The following is a 13,610-nucleotide window of genomic DNA, read 5'->3' as shown; positions in this document are numbered from 1 at the left end:
CCCAATATCAAAACAAGGTATAGCCAGATGGATAGTTAAATGCATCCAAATCTGCTACCTTAAAGCTAAACGACAGCTGCCCATTACACCAAGGGCACACTCAACCAGAAAGAAAGGTGCTACCATGGCCTTTCTAGGAAACAAGAAATATGTAAGGCAGCCACATGGTCTACGCCTCACACATTCACCAAGCACTACTGTGTAGACGTGTTATCCGCACAACAAGCCACAGTAGGTCAAGCCGTATTAAGAACATTATTTCAGACTACTTCCACTCCTACAGGCTGATCCACCGCTTTTGGGGAGATAACTGCTTACTAGTCTATGCAAAACATGCGTATCTACAGCGACAGATGCCATCGAACTGAAAATGTCACTTACCCAGTGTACATCTGTTCGTGGCATCAGTCGCAGTAGATTCGCATGTGCCCACCCGCCTCCCCGGGAGCCTGTAGCAGTTTGGAAGATACCTTCAACTATTTATATATGTATCATCTCAACCTTAAATAGGTGCATACTTAGTCACTCCATTGCATGGGCACTATTACTACAATTCAACTCCTACCTCACCCTCTGCGGGGAAAAACAATCGAAGATGGAGTCGACGCCCATGCACAATGGAGACAAAAGGAGGAGTCACTCGGTCCCGTGACTCGAAAGACTTCTTCGAAGAAAAACAACTTGTAACACTCCGGCCCAACACCAGATGGCGAGCTATTGCAAAACATGCGAATCTACTGCGACTGATGCCACGAACAGATGTACACTGGGTAAGTGACATTTTCATTTCCTGTTGCATTTATTGCTAACTAAAGCTTTAAGTGTCAATCTGTATTACAGAGGAGGACAAAATAGCATGGTGAAAAAACATGTTATTACCAGAGGCAATTAAGTAATCCTCCCTGCCAACTGACATCCCTTTATAGCTATAGAACTAATCTCTACTCCATTTCCAAAGCTCCTTGACAACCTACTTCCAAGTCAATCATCTCCATATACAGCCCATTACATCATTTATATTTCCAATCTGTGCAGTGGGGAAGTGTCATGTAACTGTATAGCGAATGCCTTTCTCAGGACCCCTTGACCAGTTGGGTACTCCTCCCCTCTAGGAATTAGTGATATAGAGGGCCCTGGTGACTCCAGACCAGTGGAAATACTTGCAGTTAAAGGATTTTGTGAAATAATGTGCAAGAATATGTGTTTCTGTGCTGGTTTCCACGTTTTGTCCGGTATTTTTCCCTGAGACTTGCACACTTGCTGCCAGAATCTCCAGGTCAGATATTCCAGAGAAGCTGAGTTATCAAGGTTCCCATAATCTTGATGGGGTTGACTGCTGTGGTTACCTGTTCCTTCAAGATTACAGTGGTACTCGCAATGAGACTCTTAGTGCAAGAAATCTGTAACGGATCCCTCTGGGCTCCATCTCATTATCTAGCAAACCAACAGTCGTCTTCTGCCAATAAACAATCATCTCTGATATTTTTGTGTATGCATGAGACAGATGTGGTGAGATGATGCAAGCCTTTGATGAATCCAACACTCCTGGGCTAATTCAGTTTAAACTTTTCACCATGTTGGCACTTAGCAAGGGGTCATGTAATACGGCTACTATCTTTGAGATCGTCATCTGAAAGCATCAAAGTTCAAAATAACTTCACAAGTAACTAACCAACACTTTTACCCTGTACCCCTCTTTTCTACCTTTTCTTCATTGGAAACATAAAAAAAGTATTAGACTAGTTGGATATGTATCATGCTGGTATTGCAGATGAGCAGAGCTGGAAGTAAGCAGATGATTATCGTGTGAAAATAGTGCACTTCACAAATGCAGCTGAAACGCAGTTCGCAAAAGTAGTCTGTGTATTCACCCAAAGAGAGAGGCAGGGTCTACGACAGTAGCTTAAAGGATAGTAACCTACTCTTTCTCTGTTGAATGTTAAATAGCTCACTGATGCTGTAACTCATGGGTACTCGCAAACATTTCCCCAGGGGCCACAAACTGTAGTCTATGGTGTGCCCAAGGGCTGCACTAATGGCAGCGCAGTGGGTGTAGGGCTTTGCGGGAGGGTTAAGGTGGGACTAGGGGAAACAAATCCGATACTTGGTCTGGTCAGTGTGTCATGGAATTATTTTGACAGTTTCTTTCTGTGCTGCCCTGTAAATGAAGCCCGTAGTCTCTAGAATAGTCGTAGAGTTGACAATACTGCGTTATTCTGTATCTGAACTGCTATCCCTCTACCGCAGCTTGAGGTAAGCCTTTCTGCTTGCGATCGCTACCTTGGGTGAGGCAAGTGTAAAACGTTGACTTGAATATTGAACTGATTTGAAATTAAACCAAATTGCACATCGTGAAACCAGAAGACCTAGGATCAATCCCGGCTTCTCCATTTGACCCATTTGTTTTATCCTAGGTCCTAGGCAATTGCCTTGCTTCACTTTGCCTCTTTTTTTTTTTTTTTTTTTTTAAAGAGTCGAGCGCACAAAGAGCTCTGTCTCTGCTGTAATCTCTCTGTGGGCTTTTCCCCATGTCCATGTCAATCCCATGAGTTTTTTTTTTTTCTTTTTTTTTCTTTTTTTCATGGGCTTGCCTTTTAAATTTTGCTTGCTTTAAAAAGAAAAAAAAAAAAAGGCATGCATACGTCATTCCTTTTCCGGTGTTTAGCCCGCCTCAAGCACACCAGTAAAGAGGCACCATGTTTTTGGTATGATTTCTGGACATCTTTTTCATAGGCAGTGCGATCTCGCTGGGCAGTAACTGAGCGCTTGCATGACATCAACCCTGTTACATGGATAATTGCAGGTTCGGTGGCATGTGTAGCTGCAGATACACATGCTGTGCATAGTCCGCCGTCTGGTGTTGGGTCGGAGTGTTACAAGTTGTTTTTCTTCGAAGAAGTCTTTTCGAGTCACGAGACCGAGGGACTCCTCCTCCTTTGTTTCCATTGCGCATGGGCGTCGACTCCATCTTAGATTGTTTTTTTTCCGCCATCGGGTTCGGACGTGTTCCTTTTCGCTCCGTGTTTTGGGACGGAAAGATAGTCATAACTTCGGAAAACTACGTCGGTATTGTTTCGTTCGGTATCAGGTTAGATTAGAATCGACACCGAATCCTGAAGAGCTCCGGTAGCCCTTCGGGGTAATTTCGATCCCCCGTCGGGGCCTGGTCGGCCCGACCGCGTGCAACATCGACACTGATGGAACGGACCCCGTTCCGATTCTGTCCTAAATGCCACAGTAAATATCCCTATACAGACCAACATTTGGTCTGTAACTTGTGCCTGTCACCCGAGCACAAGAAAGAAACGTGTGAGGCCTGTCGAGCGTTTCGGTCGAGGAAAACGCTCCGGGACCGAAGAGCCAGACGGTTGCAGATGGCGTCCACGCCGACAGGACAACGAGGGTTCGAGGAACAGGGAGAAGAAGAAGAAGCCTTCTCCATCCATGAATCGGACTCGGAAGAATTCGACATCGAAGAAACCGTGAGTAAGACGTCGAAGCAAGCACCACACGGGAAAACAGACAAAGCCCAGGGGACGCCACTGCCAACAGGCCATGGCTCAACCCATAAAGTAGGTGATTGTCCATCGGCACCGAAAAAAGGCGAACTGGTGCCGAGGTCGTCCGACTCGGGTCGAGACACAGGCGCGTAGCAATCTCGGGACCGAGAAAGTGCTGCAGAAAAGGGTCGACACCGAGACAGCACCACTGAGGCTGCTCGGCACAGAGACAGCGGCACCGAAGATGGTCAACGCCTAGAAAGTTCGACACCGAAAAAGAGAAAAATCTCGTCGGAGCGGAAAAGAACAAAAGACACAGTTTCAGTGCCTAAACGACCAGCAACCGAACCGACAGCCAGTTCGTACTCAGAGGAACAATCACTGTCCTCCCAAATGCGCAAACACAGGTTTGAGGAAGATTTACAAACCACAGATGTAGACCACACCCAAAAGCGGATCTTCATACAAAGTGGTACAGGGAAGTTCAGCCTTCTTCCCCCAATCAGGAGGAAAAGGAAACTCGATTTCCAACCACAACCGAAAGTGGTAAAGAAGGTAACTCCACCACCATCTCCACCACCGGTAACTCATACATCACCGGCACAGACTCCGTCACATTCACCAGCTCATACCACTATGAGCCAAGATGACCAGGATGCGTGGGATCTCTATGACGCCCCAGTATCAGACAATAGCCCTGAGTCGTACCCTACTAAGCCCTCACCACCTGAAGACAGTACAGCGTATGCACAGGTGGTAGCTAGGGCAGCAGAGTTCCATAACGTGTCGTTACACTCAGAGCCTGTCGAGGATGACTTCCTTTTCAACACCCTCTCCTCCACCCATAGCAATTATCAAAGCCTTCCTATGCTCCCGGGAATGCTAAGGCACGCTAAACAGATCTTTAAAGAACCTGTCAAAAGCAGAGCAATAACTCCAAGGGTGGAGAAGAAATATAAAGCACCGCCCACGGACCCTGCTTTTATCACATCACAACTGCCACCAGATTCAGTTGTCGTAGGAGCAGCTCGTAAAACAGCCAACTCGCACACATCAGGCGACGCACCACCTCCAGACGAGGAGAGCCGCAAGTTCGACGCAGCTGGGAAAAGGGTTGCAGTACAAGCTGCAAACCAGTGGCGCATCGCTAACTCGCAGGCACTCCTAGCGCGTTATGACAGAGCCCATTGGGACAAGATGCAGCATCTCATCGAGCATCTACCCAAAGAATTCCAGAAACGGGCAAAACAAGTGGTTGAGGAGGGACAAAATATCTCCAACAACCAAATACGTTCCTCTATGGATACAGCTGCAAGAACAATAAATACCGCGGTAACCATAAGGAGGCACGCATGGTTGCGCACATCCGGCTTCAAACCTGAGATACAACAGGCAGTGCTCAATATGCCGTTCAATGAACAACAATTGTTTGGACCCGAAGTGGACACAGCAATTGAAAAATTGAAAAAAGATACTGACACAGCTAAGGCCATGGGCGCACTCTATTCCCCGCAGGGCAGAGGCACTTTTGGCACGTTTCGCAAAACAACCTTCAGAGGGGGGTTTCGAGGTCAAACCACACAAGCTAGTACCTCACAAACAACACCGTCTACCTACCAGGGACAGTACCAAAGGGGAGGCTTTCGGGGCCAATACAGAGGGGGACAATTCCCTAGAAACCGGGGAAAATTTCAGGGTCCCAAAACCCCGCCAACCAAACAGTGACTCACAAGTCACTCAACCCCTTCACACAACACCAGTGGGGGGAAGACTAAGCCAGTTCTACAAATTTTGGGAGGAGATAACAACAGACACTTGGGTCTTAGCAATTATCCGGCATGGTTATTGCATAGAATTTCTCCAACTCCCTCCAAACGTCCCACCAAAAACACAGAATATGTCGAAACAGCATTTAGACCTGCTAGATCTGGAAGTTCAAGAATTACTACAAAAAGACGCAATAGAATTCGTACCAGGTCCACAAAGAAACACAGGAGTTTACTCACTGTACTTTCTAATACCGAAAAAAGACAAAACACTGAGACCAATCTTAGATCTCAGAACACTAAACACCTACATCAAATCGGAACACTTTCACATGGTCACGCTACAGGACGTATTACCACTGTTGAGACAGCAAGACTACATGACAACCTTAGATCTAAAAGACGCGTATTTCCACATACCGATACATCCCTCGCACAGGAAATACCTAAGGTTCGTATTCAAGGGAATACATTACCAATTCAAAGTGTTGCCGTTCGGTATACCAACCGCACCGAGAGTCTTTACAAAATGTCTAGCAGTAGTAGCTGCACATATCAGAAGGCAGCAAATACACGTATTCCCCTACCTAGACGATTGGCTAATCAAGACCAACTCCCTAACAAGGTGTTCACACCACACAGATTATGTCATACAAACCCTCTACAAACTAGGGTTCTCCATCTACTATACAAAGTCACACATTCTGCCGTGCCAAACACAGCAATACTTGGGAGCGACAATCAACACAACAAAAGGGATAGCCACTCCAAGTCCACAAAGGGTTCTACATTTTTACAAAGTCATACAAGCCATGTATCCAACACAAAAAATACATGCAAAGATGGTGTTAAAACTCCTAGGCATGATGTCCTCATGCATAGCCATTGTCCCAAACGCAAGATTGCACATGAGGCCCTTACAACAGTGCCTAGCATCACAATGGTCACATGCACAGGGTCACCTTCTAGATCTGGTGTTAATAGACCGCCAAACATACATCTCGCTTCTATGGTGGAACAGTATAAATTTAAACAAAGGGCGGCCTTTCCAAGACCCAGTGCCACAATACGTGATAACTACAGATGCTTCCATGACAGGGTGGGGAGCACACCTCAATCAACTCAGCATCCAAGGACAATGGGACGTACATCAAAAAAGGTTTCATATAAATCACCTCGAATTGTTAGCAGTATTCCTAGCGTTGAAAGCATTTCAACCCATCATAATCCACAAATACATTCTTGTCAAAACAGACAACATGACAACAATGTATTATCTAAACAAACAGGGGGGAACACACTCGACACAGCTGTGTCTCCTAGCACAAAGGATATGGCAGTGGGCAATTCACAACCACATTCGCCTAATAGCACAGTTTATTCCAGGGATCCAGAATCAGCTAGCAGACAATCTCTCTCGGGATCACCAACAAGTACACGAATGGGAGATTCACCCCCAAATTCTAAAATCTTACTTCCAAATTTGGGGAACACCTCAAATAGACCTATTTGCAACAAAAGAGAACGCAAAATGCCAAAACTTCGCATCCAGGTACCCACACCAGCAGTCTCAAGGCAATGCTCTATGGATGAATTGGTCAGGGATATTTGCGTACGCTTTTCCCCCTCTCCCTCTTCTTCCATATCTAGTAAACAGATTGAGTCAAAACAAACTCAAACTCATACTAATAGCACCTACATGGGCAAGACAACCTTGGTATACAACACTACTAGACCTGTCAGTAGTGCCTCATGTCAAACTACCCAACAGACCAGATCTGTTAACACAGCACAGACAACAGATCAGGCATCCAAACCCAGCATCGCTGAATCTAGCAATTTGGCTCCTGAAATCCTAGAATTTGGACACTTAAACCTCACACAAGAATGTATGGAGGTCATAAAACAAGCTAGAAGGCCATCCACTAGACACTGCTATGCAAGTAAATGGAAAAGATTTGTTTGCTACTGCCATAATAATCAAGTTCAACCATTACATGCATCTCCAACGGATGTAGTAGGATACTTACTACATCTGCAGAAATCAAATCTGGCCTTCTCTTCCATAAAGATACATCTCGCAGCAATATCTGCATACCTCCAGATTACTCATTCAACTTCACTGTTTAGAATACCTGTCATTAAAGCATTTATGGAAGGCCTAAAAAGAATTATACCACCAAGAACACCACCTGTTCCTTCATGGAACCTCAACATTGTCTTAACAAGACTCATGGGCCCACCTTTCGAACCCATGCATTCTTGCGAAATACAATACCTAACGTGGAAAGTTGCATTTCTATTGCCATTACATCTCTAAGAAGAGTAAGTGAAATTCAGGCGTTTACTATACAGGAACCATTTATTCAAATACACAAAAATAAGGTAGTTCTAAGAACCAATCCAAAATTCTTACCAAAAGTTATCTCACTGTTTCACTTAAATCAAACAGTAGAACTACCAGTGTTCTTTCCACAGCCAGACTCCATAGCTGAAAGGGCACTACATACATTAGACATCAAAAGAGCGTTAATGTACTACATTGACAGAACAAAACCAATTAGGAAAACAAAACAACTATTTATCGCATTTCAAAAACCTCATACAGGAAACCCAATATCAAAACAAGGTATAGCCAGATGGATAGTTAAGTGCATCCAAACCTGCTACCTTAAAGCAAAGAGAGAGCTGCCTATTACACCAAAGGCACACTCAACCAGGAAGAAAGGCGCTACCATGGCCTTCCTAGGAAATATTCCAATGAACGAAATATGTAAGGCAGCAACATGGTCTACGCCTCTCACATTTACTAAGCACTACTGTGTAGACGTGCTATCTGCACAACAAGCCACAGTAGGTCAAGCTGTACTAAGAACTTTATTTCAAACTACTTCCACTCCTACAGGCTGAACCACCGCTTTTGGGGAGATAACTGCTTACTAGTCTATGCACAGCATGTGTATCTGCAGCTACACATGCCACAGAACGGAAAATGTCACTTACCCAGTGTACATCTGTTCGTGGCATTAGTCGCTGCAGATTCACATGCGCCCACCCGCCTCCCCGGGAGCCTGTAGCCGTTTGGAAGTAATCTCCAACATTTGTACATTTGTAAATATATTACCTTAACCTTTATTTTGTACATACTTATTCATTCCATTGCATGGGCACTATTACTAACATACACAACTCCTACCTCACCCTCTGCGGGGAAAACAATCTAAGATGGAGTCGATGCCCATGCGCAATGGAAACAAAGGAGGAGGAGTCCCTCGGTCTCGTGACTCGAAAAGACTTCTTCGAAGAAAAACAACTTGTAACACTCCGACCCAACACCAGACGGCGGACTATGCACAGCATGTGAATCTGCAGCGACTAATGCCACGAACAGATATACACTGGGTAAGTGACATTTTCCTTTTGCCAGTTAAATGGGTAATTGCACTTTTGGCAATACATTTTACTGCGAGAGAACCTCAGTTTCCTTTTGTGTGTCTGCTTTGCGCTCATGGCGGCCGTTGACTCGCTTATGTGAAACTGTTTTACTTTTCATTGTCAGCTTGTGGCAAGAAAAGTCCAGTTAGGAGTTTACCACGCTAATAGGTTTAACGGGAGCAAACCCAAGACCCATTGCATTGCAAATGCCTGTTCTTTATTATGACAAATAAGAGCACCTTAAAATGAATGAGTTCAGGATAAATGCTGTACAACCCTCTTGTTTTTTATATTCTAAACTATGATATTGTCAATGTATATTAACCCTAACCTCCGAGAGAGAGATCCACATGGCAACTGACTTGCCTCTTAGTTCACTGTTGGGATTGTTGTCATTGTATGAATAAATATTTCTACGCTAATTTGTGAAAACGCTCAGTTGTAAATAAAATATTTCTGACTGGACTAATCTATTCTGATGTACTAAGGTATACCACTTCTACTTGTTAATGAAATTCACTTTTTGAATTTTGAAGAGACTTGGTTAAATTTTTACACATGTGTTGCAAGATTTATTGAAAAATGGATGTATTCCTAAAGTTAAGTTTTGCAGGCCGCCTTATTTGCTCCCTTTCTTTTGCTTCAGTTAGCCTGTAAAATAAACACTTTCCAGTTTATTTAACATGTTTCAATAATAGTGCTTCCTGAAGTAAACAGCAGCCCAGTGCAGTCATTCAGCTGAGGGCAGCATGTGAAGGCCAGAAGGGTAGGATGTGACCTTCGGCCGAACTTTGCGTACCATGGCTGTAACTGAATTTGAAATCATTATTTGATGTTTCCACAAATACAGAACCAGAGCTCACCATAGTGATGGTCTCAGACGGCATAAAAGAGGAGCAAGAGGTCTATCCCTTGGCTGAACAGAACCCAGGAAATGTTAAAAACATTCACAGCCCTACAGGTGCGTCATCCTTTTTTTTTTTTTTTTCTCCTTAGTCATTATTTATTGATTTCAGAAGTAATAAACAGAATAAAAGTTCTTTTGCATGGTGAGGGAAATAAGGTGCACACTTATAGCATTATAGTACACATCTGGTAATACATAACTAAACATATCAGTGGAACATTTAGGGCATTAGCGAGTAATGTAGAGGATCTCATAAAGGGGAGGGAGAAGGGGGGAGCAGGAGTTCTAGGGGTGAATAGCGGCGTGTCCCGATAGATCATGAGGATTGGCTAGAGTTAGCCAGGGCCAGGTGGTAGGTTGGGATGGTGGCCCAAAGCTCACTCCGGATGTGCCACATAGGGAACCAGTCCATGTACGTGGCAGTGGGAAGGTGTCCTTCGTCTGACATAGCTGTCACTTGACCTGCGGGAAAAGATCACCAAAAGAGCATAGTGCGTGCTGAATGAGAGTACACTGCACTAGTTTTTCATGAGTAATGGGTAGCCAGAGATTGGACACTAAACGCAACAATGAGGAATAGAGGAGGTCACCCCACAGGAGCCTCAAAAGCCTGCTCCGTGCGCAGCTATTGGTGGATAAATGCTTAATGTCCATACAATCCAATGGAAGACCAGTGGGGGAGAAGTTAGGCAAGGGGATTTTGGGCTTCCAAGTCTGTTTCAGGCTTTGCATATGGAATTTGAGCATCACCATGGAACCAGTAGTGGGCAAGTTATCATTGTGCTGGCAAGTTATATAATTGCAGGTGTGGGACGCCAAAGTTGCATCACGCGCACAGTTGCACCAGCTTGGTCCAGATGACCCGGTGGTGCCGACTGGCCCAGATAAGTTTACTCCAGTATTGGAACTTTCAAAGATTCACATGCTTGAACACCTCTCCGTCGTCAATATGGGAGTCCCCGATGTAATATAAAAGCTTTGCTCTAATGTGTGTGTTTGTGTGTGTGTGTGTGTGTGTGTGTGTGTGTGTGTATATGTATGTGTGTGTGTGTGTGTGTGTGTATATATATATATATATATATATATATAATGTTCGATGGCATGTGTAGCTGCAGATACACCTGCTGTGCACAGTCCGCCATCTGGTGTTGGGCTCTGAGTGTTACAAGTTGTTTTTCTTCGAAGAAGTCTTTTCGAGTCACGAGACCGAGGGACTCCTCCCAATTAGATTCCATTGCGCATGGGCGTCGACTCCATCTTAGATTGTTTTTTTTTTCCGCCATCGGGTTCGGTATTGTTTGCGTTCAGTATCGGGTTAGTTAGAACACATCGACAACGAATTTTGAAGAGCTCCGGTGGCCCTTCGGGGTTTTTTCGATCCCCCGTCGGGGCCTGCCCGGCCACGTGCGACTTCAAGGCTGATGGAACGGACCCCATTCCGCTTCTGCCCAAAATGCCATAACAAGTATCCGTATACGGATCAGCATCTGGTCTGTAACTTGTGCTTGTCCCCCGAGCCAAAGGAGGATACTTGTGAAGCCTGTCGAGCGTTTCGGTCGAGGAAGACGCTGAGAGACCGAAGAGCCAGGAGACTACAAATGGCGTCCACGCCGACAGGTCAAGAACGTTTCGAGGAGGAAGAAGAAGCTTTCTCCATCCACGAGTCGGATTCTGAAGAACTCAACGCCGAAGAAACACCCAAAACCGTGAGTAAGACGTCGAAAATCAAGATTCACGAGAAGTCCACAAAAGCCCAGCGGACGCCACCGCCAACAGGCCATGGCTTAACCCGAAAACTAGGTGACCGATTGTAAAGAAATGGCTCCCTGTTGCAGTTACCCCCCACTTTTTGCCTGATACTGATGCTGACTTGACTGAGAAGTGTGCTGGGACCCTGCTAACCAGGCCCCAGCACCAGTGTTCTTTCACCTAAAATGTACCATTGTATCCACAATTGGCAGACCCTGGCATCCAGATAAGTCCCTTGTAACTGGTACTTCTAGTACCAAGGGCCCTGATGCCAAGGAAGGTCTCTAAGGGCTGCAGCATGTCTTATGCCACCCTGGAGACCTCTCACTCAGCACAGACACACTGCTTACCAGCTTGTGTGTGCTAGTGAGAACAAAACAAGTAAGTCGACATGGCACTCCCCTCAGGGTGCCATGCCAGCCTCTCGCTGCCTATGCAAGTATAGGTCAGTCACCCCTCTAGCAGGCCTTACAGCCCTAAGGCAGGGTGCACTATACCATAGGTGAGGGTACCAGTGCATGAGCATGGTACCCCTACAGTGTCTAAACAAAACCTTAGACATTGTAAGTGCAGGGTAGCCATAAGAGTATATGGTCTGGGAGTTTGTCAAACACGAACTCCACAGCACCATAATGGCTACACTGAAAACTGGGAAGTTTGGTATCAAACTTCTCAGCACAATAAATGCACACTGATGCCAGTGTACATTTTATTGCAAAATACACCCCAGAGGGCACCTTAGAGGTGCCCCCTGAAACTTAACCGACTATCTGTGTAGGCTGACTAGTTCCAGCAACCTGCCACACTAGAGACATGTTGCTGGCCCCATGGGGAGAGTGCCTTTGTCACTCTGAGGCCAGTAACAAAGCCTGCACTGGGTGGAGATGCTAACACCTCCCCCAGGCAGGAGCTGTAACACCTGGCGGTGAGCCTCAAAGGCTCACCCCTTTGTCACAGCACCGCAGGACACTCCAGCTAGTGGAGTTGCCCGCCCCCTCCGGCCCCGGCCCCCACTTTTGGCGGCAAGGCCGGAGAAAATAATGAGAATAACAAGGAGGAGTCACTGGCCAGTCAGGACAGCCCCTAAGGTGTCCTGAGCTGAGGTGACTCTAACTTTTAGAAATCCTCCATCTTGCAGATGGAGGATTCCCCCAATAGGGTTAGGATTGTGACCCCCTCCCCTTGGGAGGAGGCACAAAAAGGGTGTACCCACCCTCAGGGCTAGTAGCCATTGACTACTAACCCCCCAGACCTAAACACGCCCTTAAATTTAGTATTTAAGGGCTACCCTGAACCCTAGAAAATTAGATTCCTGCGACAACAAGGACTGCCTAGCTGAAAACCCCTGCAGAGGAAGACCAGAAGACAACAACTGCCTTGGCTCCAGAAACTCACCGGCCTGTCTCCTGCCTTCCAAAGAACTCTGCTCCAGCGACGCCTTCCAAAGGGACCAGCGACCTCTGACTCCTCTGAGGACTGCCCTGCTTCGACGACGACAAGAAACTCCCGAGGACAGCGGAACTGCTCCAAAAAGACTGCAACTTTATCCAAAGGAGCAGCTTTAAAGAACCCTGCCATCTCCCCGCAAGAAGCGTGAGACTTGCAACACTGCACCCGGCGACCCCGACTCGGCTGGTGGAGAACCAACACCTCAGGGAGGACCCCCGGACTACTCTACGACTGTGAGTACCAAAACCTGTCCCCCCTGAGCCCCCACAGCGCCGCCTGCAGAGGGAATCCCGAGGCTTCCCCTGACCGCGACTCTCTGAAACCTAAGTCCCGACGCCTGGAAAAGACCCTGCACCCGCAGCCCCCAGGACCTGAAGGACCGGACTTTCACTGCAGAAGTGACCCCCAGGAGTCCCTCTCCCTTGCCCAAGTGGAGGTTTCCCCGAGGAAGCCCCCCCTTGCCTGCCTGCAGCGCTGAAGAGATCCCTTGATCTCTCATTGACTTACATTGCGAACCCGACGCTTGTTCTAACACTGCACCCGGCCGCCCCCGCGCCGCTGAGGGTGAAATTTCTGTGTGGGCTTGTGTCCCCCCCGGTGCCCTACAAAACCCCCCTGGTCTGCCCTCCGAAGACGCGGGTACTTACCTGCAAGCAGACCGGAACCGGGGCACCCCCTTCTCTCCATTGAAGCCTATGCGTTTTGGGCACCACTTTGGACTCTGCACCTGACCGGCCCTGAGCTGCTGGTGTGGTAACGTTGGGGTTGCTCTGAACCCCCAACGGTGGGCTACCTTGGACCAAG

At 46.6% G+C, this 13,610-nt stretch overlaps 1 protein-coding gene across 3 annotated transcripts in view; it reads left to right on the top strand.

The window, feature by feature from the left end:
• The window catches only part of LOC138248864 (zinc finger protein interacting with ribonucleoprotein K-like), a 123,895-nt gene that overhangs the window by 40,580 nt on the left and 69,705 nt on the right, over window positions 1-13,610 (top strand). For all 3 annotated transcript variants that reach the window (XM_069202823.1, XM_069202821.1, XM_069202822.1), the window contains one exon: window positions 9,552-9,662. In XM_069202823.1, the coding sequence (XP_069058924.1) occupies window positions 9,552-9,662 (111 nt within the window). The remainder of the gene's footprint in view (window positions 1-9,551; window positions 9,663-13,610) is intronic.

The sequence above is a fragment of the Pleurodeles waltl genome, chromosome 8 (genome assembly GCF_031143425.1).
Source record: "Pleurodeles waltl isolate 20211129_DDA chromosome 8, aPleWal1.hap1.20221129, whole genome shotgun sequence".
NCBI classification, from domain to species: Eukaryota; Metazoa; Chordata; class Amphibia; order Caudata; family Salamandridae; genus Pleurodeles; species Pleurodeles waltl.
Note: the sequence above shows the minus strand (reverse complement) of the source record. Positions and strands in the feature narration are given on the sequence as shown.